At 44.2% G+C, this 23920-nt stretch overlaps 1 protein-coding gene across 8 annotated transcripts; it reads left to right on the top strand.

Annotated features, from left to right (window-relative positions):
• The first annotated feature begins 43 nt into the window (after positions 1-43).
• CD300LB (CD300 molecule like family member b) lies at positions 44-23626 on the top strand. Of its 8 annotated transcripts, none has more exons than XR_007514223.1 (5): positions 44-211; positions 13897-15230; positions 15333-15405; positions 21574-21737; positions 22201-22288. XR_007514223.1 is itself a non-coding variant. In XM_049861457.1 (5 exons), exons 2-5 carry the CDS (start codon positions 14828-14830, stop codon positions 22204-22206), a joined length of 621 nt encoding a protein of 206 aa, XP_049717414.1. In that variant the 5' UTR covers positions 44-211; positions 13897-14827; the 3' UTR covers positions 22207-22289. The 8 variants fall into 8 exon arrangements, 7 of the variants coding, with proteins under 7 accessions (XP_049717414.1, XP_049717412.1, XP_049717409.1 ...); XM_049861457.1 differs by lacking the exon at positions 21574-21737 and adding an exon at positions 18308-18446 and having other exon boundaries at positions 22201-22289; XM_049861455.1 differs by lacking the exon at positions 21574-21737 and having other exon boundaries at positions 22201-23626.
• The last annotated feature ends 294 nt before the right edge of the window (positions 23627-23920 follow it).

Below are 23920 nucleotides of genomic sequence, written 5' to 3'. Positions count from 1 at the left end.
AGCAGGAAATATTTGTGCTATAAAAGGAAGTGAATGAGTACAAAACACAAAGGCGGTCTGGGCACTCAGAAGGTGCAAGCCTCTGGGCCCAGGCAAGAGCTTTGAGGGTCCAGAGGGATCCGGGTTTGTGCCGACTGTAGACAGAGGGGCAGGAGCTGGGGAGGCTAGACCATGTGGCTGCCCCCAGCTCTGTTCCTTCTCAGCCTCCCAGGTGAGTGGGACTGGGGCCTCGGGAGCTCAGCACTTTAGGGGCAAGAAAGGACCTGCCCTGGGCTTGAGGGGAGGTGTCCCATCCAGGCAAATGAAAAGGAGCCTTTATTAATTTATTTATTAATTCATTCAGCCAAATGCACTTGGCTCCTACTGCCAGGCATTGCACCAGGGTCTAAGGCAATGCAGAGAATTGGAATTAGATCCACAGTCACAGGGGTTAGGATTCCAACACATATTTGGGGGAAACACAATTCAATCCCTAACAGATTGAGATTGCGAAAAAAAACCTTGAATGGGAAACAAAAGGATTTTAACTCATTCTGAGGCAGCAGGGTGGAAAGTGGCTGCAGGAGGCGCACTGAAAGATTTTCTTTTTTCTTTCTTTCTTTTTTTTTTAGTTGTGTTTTAGGGGGAAGTTCACAATCCTTGTTAGTTTCTCATACAAAAATTTATACACACATTCTTATGTGACCCTAGTTGCTCTCCCTATAATGTGATAGCACATTCCCCCTTTCCATCCCAGATTTCCCGTGTCCATTCAACCAACTCCTATCCCTTTCTGCCTTCTCATCTCACCTCTGGACAGGAGCTGCCCACTTAGTCTCAGGTATCTACTTGACCTAAGAAGCACACTCTTCATGAGTATCATTTTATGTCTTATAGTCCAGTCTATTCTTTGTCTGAAGAGTTGGCTTCAGGAATGGTTTTAGTTCTGGGTTAACAGAGAGCCCGGGAGCCATGTCTTCTGGGATTCCTCCAGGCCATTTAGTCTGATCTTTTTACTAGGAATTGAGTTCTGCGCCCCACTTTTCTCCTGCTCCAGCAGGGACTTTCTGTTCTGTTCCCTGTCAGGGTGCTCATTGGTGATAGCCAGGCACCATCTAGCTCTTTTGGTCTCAGGCTGATGGAGTCTCTGGTTTATGTGGCCCTTTTGTCTCTTGGGCTAATATTTTCCTTCTATCTTTGGTGTCCTTCATCCTCCTTTGCTCCAGGTAGGTTGGGACCAATTGATGCACCTTAGATGGCTGCTCCCAAGCTTTTAAGACCCCAGATGCCACTCACCAAAGTGGGATGCAGAAGGTTTTCTTAATAAACTTTTATGCCAATTGACCTAGATGTCCCCTGAAACCATAGTCCTCAGACCCCAGCCTCTGCTACACTGTCCCTTGAAGTGTTTGGTTGTATTCAGGAAATTTCTTAGCTTTGGGTTTAGTCCAGTAGTACTGACTTCCCATGTATTGTGTGTTGTCCTTCCCTTCACCTAAGATAATTCTTGTCTACTATCTAGTTAGTGAATTCCCCTCTCCCTCCCTCTCTCTCCACCCTTGTAACCATCAAAGAATGTTTTCTCCTGTGTTTAAACCTTTTCTGGATTTCTTATAATAGTGGTCTCATACAATGTTTATCCTTTTGCAACTGACTGATTTCACTCAGCATAAAGCCTTCCAGATTTATCCATGTTATGAGATGCTTTACAAATTCATTGTTGTTCTATATCGTTGCATAGTATTCCGTTGTGTGAATATACCACAATTTGTTTATCCATTCATCCGTTAATGGGCACCTAGGTTGTTTCCATCTTTTTGCTATTGTGAACAGTGCTACAATGAACATGGGTGTGCATGCATTTATTTGTGTGACAGCTCTTGTTCCCCTAGGATACATACCTCCATCTCATTAAAGAATGTCGTTGGGATTTGGATCGGAATTGCATTAAATGTATAGATCACTTTTGGTAGAATAGACATTTTTATAATGTTAAGTCTTCCTATCTATGAGCAAGGTTCGTTTTTCCACTTACGTAAGTCTCTTTTGGATTCTTGCAGAATTGTACTGTAGTTTTCTTTGTATAAGTCTTTTACATGTCTGCTTAGATTCATTCCTAAGTATATTATCTCCTTGGGGGATATTGTAAATGATATTGATTTGGTGATTTCCTCTTCGAAGTTCCCTTTGTTGGTGTAGAGGAGTCCAACTGATTTATGTATGTGTATCTTGTAGCCTCATACTCTGCTGAACTCTTCTATTAGTTCCAGCACTTTTCTTGTGGGTTCTTTGGGGGTTTCTGTGTATAAGATCATGTCATCTGTGAATAGAGATACTTTTACTTCTTCTTTACCAATTTGGATGCCCTTTATTTCCTCTAGCCTAATTACTCTGGCTATGACCTCCAGCACAATGTTGAATAAGAGTGGTGATAAAGGGCATCCTTGCCTGGTTACCATTTTCCAGGGGAAGGCTTTCAGACTCTCTCCTTTTAGGATGATGTTGGCTGTTGGCTTTGTATAAATGGCCGTTATTATGTTGAGGAATTTCCCTTCTATTCCTATTTTGCTGAGAGTTTTTATCATGAATGGGTGTTGGACTTTGTCAAATGCGTTTTCTGCGTCAGTTGATAAGATCATGTGATTCTTGTCTTTTGTTTTATTTACGTGATGGATTGCACTGATTGTTTTTCTAATGTTGAAACCATCCCTGCATACCTGGTATGAATCCCACTTGGTCATGGTGAATTATTTTTTGATATGTTGTTGAATTCTATTGGCTAGAATGTTGTTGAGGATTTTTGCATCTAAGTTCATGAAGTTCATGAAGGATATAGGTCTGTAATTCTCTTTTTTTGTGGTGTCTTTACCTTTTTTTTCTTTACCTGGTTTTGATATCAGGGTTATGCTGGCTTCATAGAATGAGTTTAGGAGTAATCCATCTTTTTCTATGCTCTGAAACACCTTTAGTAGTAGTGGTGTTAACTCTTCTCTGGAAGTGTGTTTGAATTCTCCAGTGAAGCCATCAGGACCAAAGCTTTGTTGTTGTTGTTGGGAGTTTCTTGATTACATTTTCAACCTCTTCTTTTGTTATAGGTTCTTTTAGTTGTTCTACCTCTGTTTGTGTTAGTTTAGGTAGGTTGTATGGTTCTAGAAATTTGTCCATTTCTTGTAGGTTTTCAAATTTGTTGGAGTACAAGTTTTCATAGTATTCTGTTACAATTCTTTTAATTTCAGTTGGGTCTGTTGTGATATCACCCATCTCATTTTTCATTTCTGTTATTTGCTTTCTCTCGAGTTTTTCTTTTGTCAGTTTGGCCAAAGGTTTATCAATTTTGTTGATCTTTTCAAAGGACCACCTTTTGATCTTGTTAACTCTTTCAATTGTTTTTCTATTTCCTATTTCATTTAATTCTGCTCTAATTTTTGTTATTTCCTTTCTTCTGATGTCCAAGGGCTTCTTTTGCTACTCTCTTTCTACTTGTTCAAGTTGTAGGGTTAATGTTTTGATTTTGGCCCTTTCTTCTTTTTGGATGTATGCATACATTGCTATAAATTGACCTCTGAGCACTGCTTTTGCAGTATTCCAAAGGTTCTGGTAAGATGTGTTTTCATTCTCATTTGATTCTGTAAAGTTCTTTTTTCCATTCCTAATTTCTTCTATAAGCCAGTAGTTTTTGAGCCAGGTGTTGTTCAGTTTCCATGTATGTGATTTTTTTTTTTTTCCTTGCTTTTTCTGTTATTGATATCTGCTTTTCTGGCTTTATGGTCAGAAAAGATGCTTTGTAATATTTTGGTGTTTTGGATTCTGTTAAGGCTTGCTTTTTGGCCTAATATATGGTCTTTTCTGGAGAATGTTCCATGTGTATTGGAAAAGAAAGTATACTTGGCTGCTGTTGGGTGAAGTGTTCTATATATGTCTATGAGACCAAGTTGGTTAATTGTGGCATTTAGATCTTCTGTGTCTTTATTGAGCTTCTTTCTGGATGTTCTGTCCTTCACTGAAAGTGGCGTGTTGACGTCTCCTACTATTATTGTGGAGCTGTTTATCTCTTTTCAATGCTGTAAGAGTTTGTTTCATGTATTTCGGAGCCCCGCGGTTGGGTGTGTAAATATTTATTATGGTTATGTTCTCCTGGTGTAAAAAAATTACATAGTGTCCTTCCTTATCCTTTGTGGTGGATTTTGCTTTAAAGTCTATTTTGTCAGAGATTAATATTGCCACTCCTGCTCTTTTTTGATTGTTGTTTACTTGATATGTATATATTTTTTCCCCTTCTTGGAGTTTTAGTTTGTTTGTGTCTTTAAGTCTAAGGTGTGTTTCTTATAGACAGCATATAGATGGATTGTGTTTTGTTTTGTTTTGTTTTATCCTTTCTGCCACTCTATCTCTTTATTGGTGCATTTAGTCCATTTACATTCAGCGTAATTATTGATAGGTATGAGTTTAGTGCTGACATTTTGATGTCTTTTTTTTGTGTTGTTGACAGTTTCTTTGTTCCATTTAATTTTGTGTACTGAGTCATTTTTCTTTATGTATTTTCTTTTCATGCTTTTCATTGTTTTCAGTTTTGTAGTTGCTAAGTCTTTATGTTTTTCTTGTATTTTATTTTGATGTGTAGGATTGTTAATTTCCTTTGTGGTTCCCTTAATATTTTTAAGGTAAAATATTTCTCCTATTTTCCTAGGCTTAATCCAATGTTTTATTTCTTTATATAGCCTCAACTTCCTCTCTATATGAAAGATCTATGACTGTGTTTTTTAGTTCCTCTTTTTTGTTTTAATGTCGTCATCTTTTACTTATTGACATATCTGTTTCCCTATTTTCAGTGTTTTAGCTTTGGTTTATTTATGTGACTTCCCTATCTGAGTTGATGTCTGGTTGCTCTGTCCTGTGTTCTAGCCTTGGGTTATTATCTGATGTTATTGATCTTCTAAATGGAGGACTTTCTTTAGTATTTCTTGAGGTTTAGTTTTTATAGATTTTACCAATTCCCTAAACTTCTGTTTATCTAGAAATGCCCTAAATTCACCATCATATTTGAGAGACAGTTTTGCTGGGTATATAATTCTTGGCTGGCAATTTTTTTCCTTCAAGGTTTACGTATGTCATCCCATTGCCTTCTTGCCTGCGTGGTTTCTGCTGAGTCAGAGTTTATTCTTATTGACTCTCCTTTGCAGGTGACTTTTCGTTTATCCCTAGCCACTCTTAAAATTCTCTCTTGTTTGGAACACTTCTACACTGCTGGGGGGAATGTAAAATGGTACAACCACTTTGGAAATTGATTTGGGGCTTCCTTAAAAAGCTGGAAATAAAACTACCATATGATCCAGCAATCCCACTCCTTGGAATATATCCTAGAGAAATAAGAGCCTTTACACAAACAGATATATGCATGCCCATGTTTATTGCAGCACTGTTTACAATAGCAAAAAGATGGAAGCAACCAAGGTGTCCATCAATGGATGAACGGATAAATAAATTATGGTATATTCACACAATGGAATACTACACATCGATAAAGAACAGTGAGGAATCTGTGAAACATTTCCTAACATGGAGGAACCTGGAAGGCATTATGCTGACTGAAATTAGTCAGTTGCAAAAGGACAAATATTGTATAAGACCACTATTATAAGAACTGGAGAAATAGTTTAAGCTGAGAAGAAAACATTCTTTTGTGGTTACGAGAGGGGGGAGGGAGGGGGTGGGAGGGGGCATTCACTTATTAGATAGTAGATAAGAACTACTTTATGTGAAGGGAAAGACAGCACACAGTACAGGGGAGGTCAGCACAATTGGACTAAACCAAAAGCAAAGAAGTTTCCTGAATAAACTGAATGCTTTGAAGGCAAGCGTAGCAGGGACAGGGGTCTGGGGACCATGGTTTCAGGGGACATCTAAGTCAATTGGCATAATACAATCTATTAAGAAAACATTCTGCATCCCACTTTGAAGAGTGGTGTCTGGGGTCTTAAATGCTAGCAAGCAGCCATCTAAGATGCATCAATTGGTCTCAACCCACCTGGATCAAAGGAGAATGAAGAATACCAAGGACACAAGGTGATTACAAGCCCAAGAGACAGAAAGGGCCACATGAACCAGCGACTACATCATCCTGAGACCAGAAGAGCTAGATGGTGCCCGGCTACAACAGATGACTGCCCTAACAGGGAACACAACAGAGAACCCCTGAGGGAGCAGGAGAGCAGTGGGATTCAGACCCCAAATTCTTGTGAAAAGACTTAATGGTCTGACTGAGACTAGAGGGACCCCAGCGGTCATGGCTCCCAGACCTTCTGTTGCCTCAGGACAGGAACCATTCCCGAAGCTAGCTCTTCAGACATGGATTGGACTGGACAATGGGTTGGAGAGGGATGCTGGTGAGGAGTGAGCTTCTTGGATCAGGTGGACACTTGAGACTATGTTGGCATCTCCTGCCTGGATGGGAGATGAGAGGGTGGAGGGGGTTAGAAGCTGGTGAAAAGGACACGAAAAGAGAGAGTGGAGGGAAAGAGCAGACCGTCTCATTAGGGGGAGAGTAATTGGGAGTGTGTAGCAAGGCATATATGGGTTTTTGTGTGAGAGACTGACTTGATTTGTAAACTTCCACTTAAAGCACAATAATTTTTTTTTTTTTTTTTTTAATTCTCTCTATCTTTGGTTTTGGCAAGTTTGATTATAATATGTCGTGGTGACTTTCTTTTGGGATCTACCTTGTGTGGGGTTCCATGAGCTTCTTGGATAGATACCTTCCTATTTTTCACGATATCAGGGAAGTTTTCTGCCATCAAATCTTCAACAATTCTCTGTATTCTCTGTTATCCACCCCTGTTCTTGTACTCCAATCTCTTTTATTCCTCTTGATGGAGTCCCCCAGAATTGTTAGGGTTTCTTCATTTTTTTAAATTATTTTATCTGATTTTTCCTCAAATAAGTTGGTGTCAAGTGCGTTACCTTCAATCTCACTAATTCCAACTTCCATTGCCTCAATTCTGCTCCTACGACTTTTTATTGAGTTGTTTAATTCTGAAATTTTATTGTTAAACTTTTGGATTTCTGTTTGCTGTCTCTCTGTGGATTCTTGCAGCCTGTTAAATTTGTCATTGTGCTCTTGTATAACCTTCTTAAATTTATAAGCTTTGCTATTGCTTTGCTTTGGCTTGTTCTGCATTTTGCCTGATCTCTTGAAGAAAAAAAATTTTTTTTTTTTGAAGAGTCCTGTATATTAGTCGTTTGAATCCGGTAATTCCAAGAATTTCTCTTCCTCCAGAAGATTTCTTGATTCTTTGTTTTGGTGGCTTCTGAAGCCAACACGGTCTGTCTCTTTATGTGATTTGATATTGACTGTTGTCTCTGAGCCATCAACAAGTTATTACATTCATTTATTTTACAGTTGCTTACTGCTTCCTAGCTTCTTGTTTTGTTTTGATATGCCCAAATAGGCTGGTCGTGTGAACTAGTTTGATTATTGGTGTCTTTGAAGCTCTCCTGTCCTGTCTCCAGGTGGCTAGAGCTGTTACTATGTATGTGAGCCCAGGAGTTCGTTTACTTCTCTTGTGTGGCTTCAGCTCAGGTGTCCACATTGTTGGTCATCAAGTGTGTGGTGTAGGCTCTCATCTATAGTCCCAGATGAGCAGGGGTGATTGGAGTAGGCACAGGTATCTGGCTGCAGTAGGGGATCATGCACCAATCAAGGCAAGGGCCTGACTGCTATCCCTGAGTATCTGGGTGGAAGGTGTGAACCTATTCCTTACAGCACACGAGTAGGTGGATTTTGCAGCCAGACTATGGGCACCCAGTGCTGTTGGCTGTAAGTACTCAGAGTCACCATTTATTCTTGGACCCCTGTAGCAGTGGCCTGGTGGAGTGGGTGGAGCCACCAGTCCTCAGGTCCCTGATGTGGACAGGTGAGGACCCTGCTTAATGGGCAGGGCAGTGTCATATGTCGTGAATCTGCCACTCCCCCTTATAGCAGATACAGATGAAAACAGGCCTAGGTATATAACCTGCTATACTGTGCTAATGAGGGCCTATGCTGTTGAAATGGTTCCATACGAGTCTATGCAGGTGTGAAAGGCATTCAAAGTCCGTGGACCACTTATGTCTGTGCCTAGGCGAAGGAGCTGTGCCTGTCCTGGATTCCCGACTTAGGGGAACTGGCAGATTATTTTTTCCTGATTGTTAATTCGTTCCCTCTCCAAAGATGGGAGAACGGCTCAGGACATGCAACGGATCCTACTTCCAGTTCAGGGTATGCAGCAATCACTGAAGCCAGACAGGGATCCAGAGCAGGGCAAGGAGGGGCCAAGTAAATGGGAAAGAGGTACTTCCCAAAAAGGGAAGTTTTTTTTTTTTTTTTTTAATCTATGCAGTAGGTTAGATGCTTATAGGTATCTTTTGCTGATTGAACACTGTTTCTTGCTGGTTCTGGAGGCTTGAGCAGACTCTCTGCCACTCAGTCTCTCCTAATGTGGAAAATGTGTCCTGTCCTAAGTGCCACTGCTTGCCTCACTGTGTGCCAGCCAATCTGGCCTGCAATAAGCTGGTGCTGGCCAGGTCAGGTCTGGCAACTCCTTGCTGCTTCTGAACCATCTCTCTCTTCCCCCTGCCACTCAGTCTGATTCCTCATCTTTGTTTTTGATGTTCAGGACTCCTAAATTGTCATATATAATTGAAGAACTTGGTTTTCAGGTCTTTGTTGTATGAGGGACAACAGGAAGCATCAGACTACTCTGCCATCTCGGCCCTGCCTCCTCCCTGAAAGATTTTTTAAGTGCTCATGGCAAGTGCAGATGTGGAGGAGGTGGGGACAGCTTCAGTACAAAACTCTAGTAGCAATTTGGAGAGGAGATTGGAGGAGGGGTGCTGCAGGGGGCAGGGGACCTCTCAAGACGGTCCTACCACAATCCAGGCATGAGATGGGGCCCTGGCCTGTCCACCAGCTATCGCTAATGGAGCAACACCCACATGCCTGTGCTTGATACAAATCCAAGTCTTGTCACAACCTGCAAGGTGGAAGTAGCACAGCCATTTTACAAATAAGGAACCGAGGTTTCCCAACTACTCTGCGGTAGATGTATTTTTCTGCATACACATTTCATAATCTTTCTGTCTCATGCTGTTCTCATGGACAGTGACAGCAGAGAAGGAAAGAAAAAGATAATTTTAAGAAGCATTTTTGAGGCAGAATTGATGAAATTTTATTAAATTTCATTGTGGAGGACAAGGGAGAAGATGAATTCAGTAAAGAAAACAAGTTCTCTAGTAATGCTGTTGGTTTGAAGAGTATAAATTTGGTTCTCCTAATTGAATACTCCCCCACGTGTCTGTCAGCTTGTTGTACTGTGGGGGCTTGTGTGTTGCTGTTATGCTGGAAGCTATGCCACCAGTATGCAAAAACCAGTAGGGTCACTCATGGTGAACAGGTTTCAGACGACCTTCCAAACTAAGACAGACTAGGAAGAAGGACCCAGCTGTCTACTTCTGAAAAGAAGTAGCCAGTGAAAACATTATGAATAGGATCAGAACATTATCTGATATAGTGCCAGAAGATGAGCCCCTCAGGTTGGAAGAGACTCAAAATACTACTGAGGAAGAGCTGCCTCCTCAAAGCAGAGTTGACCTTAATGACGTGGATGGAGTCAAGCTTTCAGGGCCTTCATTTGCTGACGAGGCATTACTCAAAATCAGAAGAAGCAGCTGCAAACATCTATTAATAATCAGAATGTGGAATATACGAAGTATGAATCTAGGAAAATTGGAAATCTTCAAAAATGAAGTGGAACAGATGAAGATTGATATCTAGGCATTAGTGAGCCGAAAGGGACTGGTATTGGTCATTTTGAATTGGGCAATCATATGATCTACTATGCCTGGAATGACAACTTGAAGAGGAATGGCATTGCATTCATCACCAGAAAGAATTTTTCAAGATCTATAAAAAATAAAAAATAAATAAAAAAGTAAAAAATAATTTTTTTATTTTTTATATACCAAAGTACAATGCTGCTAGTGATAGGATAATATAATATCCACACATCTACAAAGAAGACCAGTTAATATGACAATTATTCAAATTTCTGCACCAACCACTCAGGCCAAAGATAAAGAAATTGAAGATTTTTATCAGCTTCTGCAGTCTAAAATTGATAGAACATGCAATCAGGATGCAGTGATAATTAATGATGATTGGAATGCAAAAGTCAGAAACAAAGAAGAAGTATCAGTAGTTGGAAAGTATGGCCTTGGTGACAGAAACGATGCCAGAGATCACATGATTGAATTTTGCAAGACCAACTTCTTCATTGCAAATACCATTTTTCACCAACATAAATGGCGACTATACACGTGCACCTCACCAGATGAAATGTATAGGAATCAAATCAACTACATCTGTGGAAGGAGATGGTGGAAAAGATCATTATCACCAGTCAGAACAAGGCCAGGGGCTGGCTGTGGATCAGACAACCAATTACTCACATGCAAATTCAACTTTAAACTGTAGAAAATTAGAACAAGTCCATGAGAGCCAAAGTATTACCTTCAGTATATCCCACCTGAATTTAGAAACCATCTCAAAAATAGATTTGACACACTGAACACTAGTGACCTAAGATCAGATGATTTATGGAATAACATCAAGCACATCATACATGAAGAAAGCAAGAGGTCATTAAAAAGATAGGAGAGAAAGAAAAGACCTAAATGGATGACAGAAGAGACTCTGAAACTTGCTCTTAAACATCGAGTAGCTAAAGCAAAAGGAAAAAATGATCAAGTAAAAGAGCTGAACAGAAGTTTTCAAAAGGGTGACTCGAGAAGACAAAGTAAAATATTACGATGACACGTGCAAAGACATGGAGTTAGAAAACCAAAAGAGAAGAACAAGCTCAGCATTTCTCAAGCTGACAGAATTGAAGAAAAAATTTAAGCCTTGAGTTGCAATACTGAAGGATTCTATGAGGAAAATATTAAACGACACAGGAAGCATCAAAAGAAGATGGAAGGAATACACAGAGTCACTATACCAAAAAGAATTGGTCAAGGTTCAACCATTTCAGGAGGTAACATATGATCAAGACCTGATGGTACTGAAGGAAGAAGTCCAAGCTGCACTGCAATGAAGGCATTGGCGAAAAACAAGACTCCAGGAATTGATGGAATACCAGTTGAGATGTTTCAACAAATGGGTGCAGTGCTGGAAGTGCTCACTCATCTATGCCAAGAAATTTGGAAGAGAGCTACCTGGTCAACTGACTGAAAGAGATCCTTATTTGTACCCATTCCGGAGAAAGGTGATCCAACCGAATGTGGAAATAATCAAACAATATCAATATCACCTGCAAGCAAATTTCTCTGAATATCATTCAAAGTGGCTGCAGCAGTATATCTACAGGCAACTGCCAGAAATTCAAGTTAGATTTAGAAGAGGATGTGGAACCAAGGATATCACTGCTGATGTTAGAAGGATCCTGGCTGAAAGCAGAGAATACCGGGAAGATGTTTACCTGTGTTTTATTGAATATGCAAAGGCATTTGACTGTGTGGATCATAATGAATTATGGATAACATTGTGGAGAATGAGAATTCCGGAACACTTAAGTGTGTTCATGAAGAATCTGTACATAGATCAAGAGGCAGTGTTTTGAACAGAACAAGGGGATACTGCTTGGTTTAAAGTCAGGAAAGGTGTGCGTCAGGGTCGTATCCTTTCACCATACCTATTTAATCTCTATGCTGAGCAAATTATTTGAGAAGCTGGACTATATGAAGAAGAATGGGGCATCAGGATTGGAGGAAGAGTCATTAACAACCTGCTTATGCAGATGACACAACCTTGCTTGCTGGAAGTGAACATGACTTGAAGCACTTACTGATGAAGATCAAAGACCACAGCCTTCAGTATGAATAACACCTCAGCATAAAGAAAACAAAAATCCTCACAACTGGACCAATAAGCAACATCATGATAAATGGGGAAAAGAATGAGGTTGTCGAGGATTTCATTTTACTTGGATCCACAATCAACACCCATGGAAGCAGCAGTCAAGAAATCAAAAGATGCATTGCATTGGGCAAATCTGCTGCAAAAGACCTATTTAAAGTGTTGAAAAGCAAAGATGTCACCTTGAGGACTGAGGTGCACCTAACCCAAGCCATGATGTTTTCAATCACCTCATATACATGTGAAACCTGGACAGTGAATAAGGAAGGCTGAAGAAGAATTGATGCCTTTGGACTATAGTGTTGGTGAAGAATATTGAATACACCATGGACTGCCAAAAAAATGAACAGATCTGTCTTGGAAGAAGTACAGCCAGGATGCTCCTTAGAAGCAAGGATGGCAAAACTACGTCTCACATACTTTGGACATGTTATCAGGAGGAATCAGTCCCTGGAGGAGGACATCATGCTTGGTAAAGTAGAGGGCCAGCGAAAAAGAGGAGGACCCTCAACAGATGGATTGACACAGTGGCTGCAACAATGGGCTCAAACATAGCAACTATTGTGAGGATGGTGCAGGACCAGGCAGTGTTTCCTTCTGTTGTGCATACGGTCACTATGAGTAGGAACTGACTTGATGGCACCTAACAACAACAATTGAATGCTGTATTAGCTTCCTATTGCTGCAGTAACAAATTACCACAAACTCAGTGGCTTAAAACAACATAAATTTATTTTATTACATTTTCGAAGGTCTTTTGTTTATTCACTTATTTATTGATTTGCCATCCCGTCAATTCTGACTCATGGAAACCCTGTGTGTCAGAATAGAACTATGTTCTATAGGATTTACAATGGCTGATTTTTTGGAAGTAGATCTCCAGGTCTTTCTTCCAAGGTGCCTCTGGGTGGGCTCGAACCACCAACTTTTTGTTTAGCAGCTTAGCACGTTAACCATTTACATCACCCAGGGTCTCCAAAATGGTTTCACCGGGCTAAAACCAAGGTATCAGCAGGGCTGTATTCCTTCTGGGGGCTCTAAGGGGGAATTTATCAGGGCTTTTTTTTTAACTAGTTTGTTCCAGTTCAAACCCCTGCTGATAATTTGCACTTCCACCCCAGACATACTGATCAGAGCCTATAGTTTAACAAGATCCTCAGGTGATTCTTACGTATAATAAATTTTGAGAACCACTGCTCTGCTAGTTCTTCTCAGAACTGGTCCCTAGCCAGCAGCATTAGCATCACCTCGGAACACGTTAAACCAAAAACCAAACCAAATCCACTGCCATTGAATTGATTCTGACTCATGGTGACCCCATACAGTCTCCTGGGTTTCCAAGGCTGTAAATCTGCACAGAAGCAGACTGCCACATCTTTCTTCCACAGAGCCACTGGTGGTTTCAAACTGTCAACCTTTCAGTTAGCAGCGGATCACTTTAAGCACTGCACCACCAGGGCTCCTTTCTGGGAACTTGTAAGAAATTCAAATTCTCGGCAGGGGTTCGAACTGGAATTAATTGGTTCAAAGTCCTGGAATTTATTTCCTTGCCTTTTCCAGCTTCTAGAGGCCACCTGTATTCCTTGGCTCATGCCCCCATCCTCCATCTTCAAAGCCAACGGCATAACATCTTCAGACCTCTCTCTGACTCTGATACGCACTCTCCTACCTCCCTCTTTCACTTATAAAGACCCTCGTGATTACAATGGACCCACTGGATAATCCAGGATAAGCTCCCCATCTCAAGATCCTTCACTTAATCACATCTACAAACTCCCTTTTGCCATGAAAAGTACATATTCATAGGTTCTGGGGATTAGGAGTAGACATCTTTGGCGGGGGGAGGAACGTTATCCTACTGACTACAAATGCCAACCTCAGTTAAACTAAAGTGGCTCAGGGAGAAGGTAACAATGAGTGAGGAGGCAGCATGTGGATGGTGTAATGGTCCTAACTTCCTCGCCCTGCAGAGATGTCGTCCTGTCCCTGAGACTCTGAGGCTATGTATGTCAAGAGAGGCTTCCACCATGACCCTCCGCCCCTTTGTTCACTTCCATGTGGTGAAGGTACATGTGGTCATCACCGAGGAAAAAGCATATCTCAAAATGATCAGCTTAACAGGAATCAGCCAATTTAACAAGATACGCATTCAATTTATACTCATCTCTAACCTGCTCAACTTACATTAAGCCTTTAATGTCCTGCCTGCATGAACGTCCACTAGAGGGGAAGTACTGGAGAAGAAAAATAGGTTCAGCATGGGGGAGGCAGTAAGCTTAGTTTTGTAATTATGGAATTCTAGGTAGAGACATCCATTGTACATTTGTAAATGGTGGGCTAAAGTTAAGGGGAGAAGTTGGGCTGCATGTAGATTTGAGAGTCATCGGTATATAGGTAATACTTGGAGCCATGGTAATAGAGGGAAATAATCAGAGGGGCACACGGAGTGAGGCAAGATGAAGGCTAGAGAACCCTGGAGCACCCCCTGGTGTGCAGGAGCCAACCCGTACTGCCTTGTATCAGCTCTTACTGGCTCACAAGAGCTGATTATGGACACCTCTTTCCAGTTCTGCATCCAACATCCTGTTGACAGCCTGAAATCAGCCACAGTGGGACTATTTACGTCACGGGAAGGGACAAATGCGCAAACCAGGACTTTTTCCCCCCGGACAGCTAAGTTGCTAAATATTGACCAACATGCCACTGGTTACACTAAGATCTAATGAGAGGGGAAGAGAAGAGGAACCAGCAGAGGCCTCAGGGAGAGGAGGCAGAGAAGAAGGAGGAGAGCAGATGAGAAGGGGCTTGAAAGGACAAGGAAGGAGAGAGGATTGAGGAGTCAGATGTGCTAGGCGGTAGCTGGGAAGGCTATTCAGTCCCCAGGCATTGGCCTGGGGCCCCATGAACCCCATGGGGCTCCTTGGCCAGCCTGGCTCAGAGCGAAGTAGCTGTATTTTGGAATTCTCTTTTCCAGGTTGCTTCTCCCTCCAAGGTCCAGAGTCAGTGAGCGGTTCAGAGGAGGGCTCGGTGACTGTGCAGTGCCACTATGACACAGGGTGGGAGACCCACAGAAAGTGGTGGTGCCAAGGGAAAATCTGGAATTTCTGCAAGATCCTCATTCAAAGTAGAGGATCAGAGCAAGAAGTGAAGAAAGATCGAATGTCTATCAGGGACAATCACAGGAACCGCTCCTTCACGGTGACCATGGAGAAGCTCAGCAGAGAGGATGCCGACACGTACTGGTGTGGGATTGAGAAAAAAGGATCTGACCTTGGAGTCCAAGTTAAAGTGACCGTTGGCCCAGGTAGGTACTTTCTTATCTGGCAGGGCAGGGGTGGTGTTATCAGCCGCTCATGAACCTCCAGTCTGAAGCCAATAATCTGTGACTAACTTTGCCTGTGTCTAGCGAAAACAGTTCTGACCACTCCAACGAACCTGTCTTCCAAACCATTAGCCATGTCTTCCACCTTCTACGTCAGGTGAGTCCCTGCAGTTCTGTCTCCTGATTCTATCTGGGGCTCCTCCTATAGGGAAGCCAAGGCTGGGGACCCCTTCTGTCACTGTATCAGTTTTCTAATACGGGTTGCTGTAACAAAGTACCACAAATTCGGTGGCTTATAAGCACAGAAGTGAATTGTCTCACAGTTCTGGAAGCCAGGAGTCTGAAATCAGGATGTTGGCCAAGTGGATTCCTCCTGAGGAAGAATCTGTTCCATGCCTCTCTCCTACCTTCTGGTGATGGCTGGCAATCCTTGGCGACTCTTGGCTTGTAGATGTGTCACTTCAAACTCTGCCTCCATCTTCACATGGCTGTCTTCCTTCCATCTCTGTTTCTCTCTATGTCTCTTCTCCTCTTTTATAAGGACACCACTTAGATTGGGATCCACCCTACTCCAGTATGACCTCATGTTAACTGGTAACATCTCCAAAGACCCTATTTCCTAACAAGGTCATGCTCACAGGTACCAGAGGTTAGGACTTCAACATATCTTTTTGGGGGACACAATCCTATCCATAAAACCCTGTGCTATGGCCTGATATCAGGTGCATATCCCCATTGGAGCCTGGTATAGCCCAAGTCAAAGCCCCGAGCCAACCCTCTGTCTTTTCCGAGCCCATCCTCTGTCTCATCCGGCCCCTTATTACTCCTCATCCACTGTCTTCCCATTTGAGCCCTCAGCAGAATCATTCACCCATTCAATCACCCAACAAAAAGGCTTGATGACCTAGCTGTTGCCGAGGGGAGATAAGACACAAATCTCCAAGAGGCAAGGCAGCAACTGCCACATGGCAAGGAAAATTAGTTAACCTTGGTGGTCGAGGCAAGTGACCTGGAGCTAACATTAGCAGGAAGAGCAAAAGCACAGAGACAGGAAAACATAGCCCGTGGAAGAAACCCTGGTGGCTTAGTGGTTAAGAGCTATGGCTGCTAAAAGGTCGGCAGTTCGAATTCACCAGACATTCCTTGGAAACTCTATGGGGTAGTTCTACTCTGTCCTCCAGGGTGCTATAAGTCGGAATCAACTCAACAGCAATGGGTTTTTGATTTGAGGTGCTTAGGAGCCCTGGTGGTGCAGTGGTTAAAGTGATGGACTGCTAACTGAAGGTCAGTGGTTCAAAACCACCAGCTGCTCTGTGGGAGAAAGATGTGGCAGCCTGCTTCCGTAGAGATTCAAAGCCTTGGAAACCCCATGGGATCACCATGAGTCAGAATCGACTCAACGGCAGTGGGCTTTAGGTTCTTATAAGGAGGCCCTGGTGGTGCAGTGGTTAAAATGCTCGGGTGCTAACTGAAAGGTCAGTGGTTCGAACCCATCAGTTGCTCTGCAGGAGGCAGATGTGGCAGTCTGCTTCAGTAAAGATTACAGCCTTGGAAACCCTATGGAGCAGTTCTACTCTGTCCTATTAGGTTTGTTATGAGTCAGAATTTACTCAACAGCAATGGGCTTAGATGCTTCTGTTGGAGTCCCTGGATGGTGAAAACAGTTAACACACTTGGCTGCTAACCAAAAGGTTGGAAGTTCATGTCCACACAGGGGTGCCTCAGAAGAAAGGCCTGGCAATTTACTGACAAAAAATCAGACACTGAAAATCTTATGGAGTGCGATTCTGTTCTCACACCCGTGGGGTTGCCACGAGTTGAAGTCGACTTGATGGCAGCTGATTTTCAGTGTTTCTGTTGAGCTGAAATGTACTTTGGCCAAACAGGAGTCCCAGAGGTGAAATTAGAAAAAAAGGTGGGCCAGTACAAAACCAGCTGAGGTTACTATCTGAGGATCTGAGCAGGTTATGGTGATCTGTGGTGGTCTCCCGAGTGGGGCTGCTATGCCCAGAGTTCCAGGCTGAGTGGGGTAACGGCTCCACAGTGTTGGGGCATAGGGAGTGAGGGGTCTGGGGGAATCAAGGCCTCAGCCCAGGGTTCCAGGGTGAACAGGGTGATGGCTCCACAGCATTGGGGCATAGGGATTGAGGGGCCGGGGGAATCGAGGGCCTCCAGCTCTGGCTCTGACCCTTTGTACCTCTCACAGGACCCACTACTTGCTCCTGGTATTTGTGAAGGTGCCCATCCTGCTCCTCTTGCTTGGTGCTGTCCTCTGGTTGAAGGGGTCTCGGAGGGTCCTGGGAAGCAATGGGGTCAGCCTGACTGCGAGGACTTGTCCAGTGAAACTCTGACCAAAGACACAGCTCCTTATATGGACGAGCAGAGCCTCCTGACCCCGGACCCGATTTCCAGATTAGACACGGGCACCTGGGGAAGAAACAGACCCTGAGTGCTAGGGATGCCATGACTGAGGCTGGGGGCCTGGGCCTCTGCCCTGGCCTCGGGGGCTGACCAGGTACTCTCCCTGTTCTACACAGCTCTGGGCACAGCTGGGGACCCTCCTGAGGCGTCATGGAGTACCAGCACCTTATTCCCATGCCTTCCAGTAGCAAACACCCCATCCCACCAGAGTGGGCAGGGCTCGTGTCAAGCTATGGGTGGACAGCTGTGTCCCCAACGCTGCAACAACTCCTTTGCGGAGCCTGGGACTGAAGCACAGAGAGAAGCAGCAGCTGTGTGCGAGAGAAGCAAAGATGGAGACCTGCCAAGAGCTTGCTTTCGGACATTTCTGAGACAAGCTTGATGCCACATTTTCTTAAGTTGGCCAAGCTGGGCTTTGATGACCTGTGTCCCCAAGATCCCTGACTGAAGTGCACATTCCCTAAGGGGGCGATTTGTGGTGAGCTCCTAGTTCAGGGGCCTGAGCAGTTTGGATGCCCTCTGCCCAGGGAGGGCACTTGCCCTGAGTCCGCAGAGCTGAGGAGAAATGGGAACCTACCTGGGCCCAGCCCCAGTGCCCAGCTTCATCCTTCTTCCTCCTCCTCTGCCCTGCCTCCCAGGGTCCCTGTCCTCCCACCCCTGCTCATGGGCTGGGACTTCCAGGGGTTGCAGTTTGGAAGTCTAGCCCTTCAGACGTCTCCTCAGGACAACTGTTCAGGCCATCTCCTGTGGCCAGGACTGGATTACCCAATAACCAAGGTACGCATGGGCCCAATTGCTCCTTCCCACCAATCTGCAGAGCACAGTTTCACCTGTCCCTCACCACAGCAACGATGTGGTGAAACCCATGTGAAACTGCTCACCATAGACTAGCAAGCCCATGTGTACCTTGATTGATGCAAGCCGGTGCATACAGTGCTTGCTGGTTAATCTGCCCCTGTGGCTGTGGGGCTGTTAAACTTCAAGACACTACCTCAAGGTGGAGGGGGCGTGGTGTTTAAAACTGCCTGAGAGGAATAATATTGTCTATTTTAAATAATGTTGTTTAAGTCTCATTGTTAATTAAAACCAAACGTCTGTTAAGGGCAAAGGAGAAACTTGGAAATACATGGTGGTGACAGTTACCCAGCTGAATTGTACATGTAAAAACCATTGACATGGCAAATGTTTTGTTTTATATATATTTACCATAATTAAAAAAAAAATTCCAGAAAGAAAAATTCCAAAATACCAGAGTTACTGGTCTGACAGAGACTGGAGGAATCCCAGAGACATGGCCCATGGACACCTTTCTAATTCAGAACCGAAGTCACTCCTGAAGTCCACCTTTCAGCCAAAGATTAGACAGGCCTAGAAAACAAACAACACACATGAAGAACGTGTTTCTTAGGTCAATCAAGTATATGAGACCAAATGGGAAACAGCTGCCCAAAAGCGAAGACAAGAAGGCAGAAAGGGATGAGAAAACTGGACAACTAGGCATGTAGGAACCCAGGGTAGAAGGGGAAAGAGGAGAGTGCTGACACATTGTGGGGATTCCAACCAATGTCACAAAACAATTTGTGTATAAATTTTTGAAAAAGGAACAAATTTGCGCTGTAAACTTTTACGTAAAACACAGTAAAAAAAAAAAAGGGAAACGTTTCTCTTTTTAATACCTCATACACAACAATAACATGCTTGCATTTATTTACTTTGTGCCTTGTGGGTTCCCTCACAGCAAAAGGATCTTCACCTCATCTGAGGAGAAACAGTACAATCTGAGAAGTGCACCTGCTACACACTCACACTCTCGCTCTGTCACACACGCACACGTACGTACATACACATTTGGAATGTCTCCCTTTGAACACCCATGATATTGTATCCACCCTTCCATCTGTCCTGGTGGGTGGGCCCTGGTTCTGAGCAAGGGATAAAGGAGAGGGGAGTCTTCCAGTTCCCGGCATAATACCTGTAATCTCCACTCCCCTCCCCACTGGGACTCTATAATCCCATCTCATTTAAGGGCCTCCCACCATCGTCCTTCAGCCAATGAGAAACTTTCTCCCATTTTGAATTTAGTTTAGGGCTCTGGCCAATGATGGGCCTGAATATTCCATAAAAAAAAAACCCAACCCTGTTGCCTTCAAGTCGACTGACTCGGACTCATAGTGACCCTACAGGACAGAGTAGAACTGTCCCGTAGAGTTTCCAAGTAGTTGCTGGTGGATTCGAACTGCCGACTTTTTGGTTAGCAGCCAAGCTCTTAACCATTACGCCACCAGGGCTCCAAACATTTCATTGAAGAAAAAAAACCAAACTCAGTGCCATCAAGTCAATTCCAACTCATAGCGACGCGGTAGGACAGAGTAGAACTGCCCCATAGAGTTTCCGAAGAGCGCCTGGTGGATTCGAACTGCCTACCCTTTGATTAGCAGCGGTAGCACTTAACCACTACACCACCAGGGCTCCAAACTTTCCACACTGCTCAGAAAATATAGAGCTTGAGCCAAACTAAGACACTTTGAGTCACCCAACTAGGGACCAAGGCCCACCACCCACCAGCTCCAAAGCCCTTTCCACTGTGACCCATTCCCTGGCTGCGGCACCAGAAGATCAATCCAGACTCAGGGGTGACACCACAGCTCTGCAGAGGGAAAGTCAGAGTCTGTATGCTCCACTCACTGGGCTCAACTGAGTGAGGGGCCATTGACAGCAGCCAGCCCAGCGCAAATACTTTTCCCACAGTTTCCTACAGTTCCTATTGGATAACTCCCCTGTCTTCTTTGGGGACAGTGTGGCTGGGTTGTTAGTTTCCTGACTCCATCAAACAGAACCCACTAGAGTGGACATTTTGAGAAGTCCGACTACAGGCCTGACTACAGGCAATTACAAAGGCTTTGCCTGACAGGCCTCAGGGGGAAGTTGCTCTCCCCATCCAGACTTGGTGCACGGCCAATGCATTAACGTCTCTGAAGGGGGTTGCAGTCAAGGACTCAGGCCCCCTGGCTGGCCATGCTCTTTTCCCATATCTGTACTCCTTGCCCCAGGGCCTCCATATTGAGGCCTCTTTATAGGGACCTTCAACAGGCTTTCCTCAGGTACGTCTGCTGAAACCTCCTTATCAGGGAAAAGGGGAAAAATCTTGAAGACACTTTTCTCCACTCTGACGTGATACTCAGTACTTTCCACTCCTAGCTCTCCCCACCCTGACATCGGCTCCTGCAGGAATCTTTTGTTCAGAGCTCCATAGGTAGTGAAGCAGAGGCACCATTCCTGGGAAATATGGAACGGGGAGAGTTCGCACTCTTTCCAGCTGTCTTAATCAACTAGTGCTGCTGTAACAGAAATACCACAAGTGGATGGCTTTAACAGAAATTTATTCTCCCACGGTCTAGGAGGCTAAAAGTATAAATTTAGGTTGCCAGCTCCAGGGGAAGACTTTCTTTCTCTGTTGGCTTTGGTAGAAGGTCCTGGTCATCAATTTTCCCCTGGTCTAGGAGCTTCGCAGCACAGGGACCCTGGGTCCAAAGATGCACTCTAATCCCAGCAGTTCTTTCTTGGTGGTAGGGGGTCCCTCTCCTCTCTGCTCACTTCCTCTCTTATATCTCAAAAGAGATTGACTCGAGATACAACCTAATCCTACAGACTGTGTCCTGGCTCACTAACATAACGGACAGCTCACTCCCAAATAGGATCATAACCACAGGCATTGAGGCTAGGATTTACAACACTTAGGATAATTATATCAGATCACAAAATGGAAGACAACCACACAATACTGGGAAGCATGGCCTAGCCAAGTTGACACATATTTTGGGGGGACACAATTCAATCCATGACACCGGGTTAAACCAGTTGCCATTGAATTAACTCCAACTCATGGCAACCCCATGTGTTACAGGGTAGAACTGTGCTCCATAGGGTTGTCAATGGCTGATTTTTTGGAAGTACGTCATGAGACCTTACCTCTGAGGCTACTCTGGGCAGACTTGAACCTCCTGCCTTTCAGTTAGCAGTCAAAAGCATCAGCCATTTGCACCACCCAGTGACTCATCTACTATTGCAGTAAGTAATTAAAGTCTTGACGATTACTTTATTTTGGCTAATTTTCTTAATTGGCCACTCAGACACCTGCCAGCTCAGTTCAGCTTTCTCTCATCTTTGTTCTTAACATATCTATTTTTGTCAGTCTTGAACACCACCCCTACCTCCACCCCCCCACCCACCCACACACACTCCTGGGAAATGCCCCTTGTGGTTCCAACAACACTTGCCTAATCTTCCCACCATCTGGGGTAGGGAGAGAGACCAAAAATAAATAAATTAGCCACTAGAGCTAGAATTGCACTTTCCAGAAAATGTGTTTCAATCACAAGTCTACTGGAGAAGGCCTCATATCCTTAAATAGCTACAGGTTATGCGTCCCCATATGCTGATTTAAGCAGTTATTATAGCCCCACAGTTGGTAACGCACAACTTCTTAAGAGCAAAGCACAACTTCTCCTTCCCTGTGTGTTCCTCCCCATAGGTCTGAACTTCTGAGCAACTGCTTGACCACAGAGGGAGTTCACCCAGAGAGGAGAGCAGCTGGCCCAGGGCGGGAGAGGTGGCAGCAGCCCGTGGCAGGAAGACATGACAATGAGAAGGGCCCCTTACCAGAGCTTGGAGCATGGGCTTATTTCTTCATGATGCTAGATATGTCCTGAGTATTGTTTTCTTAATAAATGAGGGAAAAGGAATATCTTTCTAGCACTGCTCTCAACCTGTTCTCCGAAGCTTCTCTCTCTCTGCTTGTTTGTCTGTCCTGGCCTTGCTTCCCGTGCCTCAGCTTCCTCAGATCCCCGTGGCTGGGTCTGTTCACCCGTAGACATTGGCTCACCCCAGTTTCTTGCCCCCTAAGAGGCTGAGAGTCAAGCATCCAACCAGAATGAGGGCCCAGTGGCAGCTCTGGCCACTCTCCTGGGTGCCCCATGTGTTCTCAGGATGTGAGAGTTACCCAGGAAGACACCTTGGGGATCTGGGCTCCCTCTGAGCCCCACCCTCCTATCCTCCTTGTGGGAACAGCACCATCTGCTGCACTGCATCCTCTATATCCCAGCTTCTCATCCCCTGGTCCCCTTTCCTCCAATCCAGGCCTCTTCTAGGCTTAAGAACTTCAGATCCTGGCCAGGCTTCTGCTCCTGTCCACCTCCTGCCAGCTCCCAGCCAGGGTCATGAATCACCTTTGTACCTATGACTCAGACTCTCTATTCATTAATTTTCTCATTCCTTTGCTCTACAAACCAGTATTAAGCACCTCCATTCCCATTGCCATCAAGTCTATTCCGACTCATAGTGACCACATAGGACAAAGTAGAACTGCCTCACAGGGTTCCTAAGGCTATAATCTTTACAGAAGCAGACTGCTACAGCTTTCTCCTTCTGAGAGGCTGGCAGATTCAAACCGCTGAATTTTTGGTTTGCAGCCATGACACCAGTGCTCCTTATTGAACTCTTAGTAAGTCCAAAACACTGTAGGGGCACCCAAGGGGGCTCATAGTTGAAAAGATACCAAGGAAACAACCCAAACACCCATCATCCAATGAAGGGGTAAACAAATTGTGTACCCATGCAATGGAAGATTATTCAGCAATAAAAAGGAACAAATTAATGATACATTCAAAGGCATGGATGAATCATAAAAGAATTGTGCTAAGAGAATGAAGCCAGACACAAGGGACCATAGGATTCCATTCAGATGAAATTCTAGAAAAGGCAAGCTATAGTGACAGAAAGCACCTCAGTGGTTGCCAGAGACCAGAGGTGACGGGGGTGGGAGGAGTGGATTGATGCAAAGGAGCACAGGGAACTTTCTGGAGTGATGGAGGTGTTCTATATCATGAGTGTGGTGATGGTTTCAGAACTGTACACATTTGCCAAAACTCATCAAACTGCATACTTGGAATCGATGAGTTTTCTTATATGTAAGTTATAGCTCGATAAAGCTATAGCTCAATAAAGCTGATATTTGTAAAAAGTTACCAAGTTTACAGCCTGGCAGAGTCCATCCAGCTCTGTCAGGGCCAAAGAGACATGTAGGCTGTTTCTCCACTGCCTAACAAGTGTGGCCTCTCAGGGCACCTGGGCCACTGTCAACCTCAGCCAGGACCCAACCAGTGTGGCCTCCCAGGGCACATGGACCATTGTCAACCTCAGCCAGGACCCAACCACTGTGGCCTCCCAGGGCACCTTGACAACTGTCAACCTCA

This window comes from Elephas maximus, chromosome 19 (genome assembly GCF_024166365.1).
Source record: "Elephas maximus indicus isolate mEleMax1 chromosome 19, mEleMax1 primary haplotype, whole genome shotgun sequence".
Taxonomy (NCBI): Eukaryota; Metazoa; Chordata; class Mammalia; order Proboscidea; family Elephantidae; genus Elephas; species Elephas maximus.
Note: the sequence above shows the minus strand (reverse complement) of the source record. Positions and strands in the feature narration are given on the sequence as shown.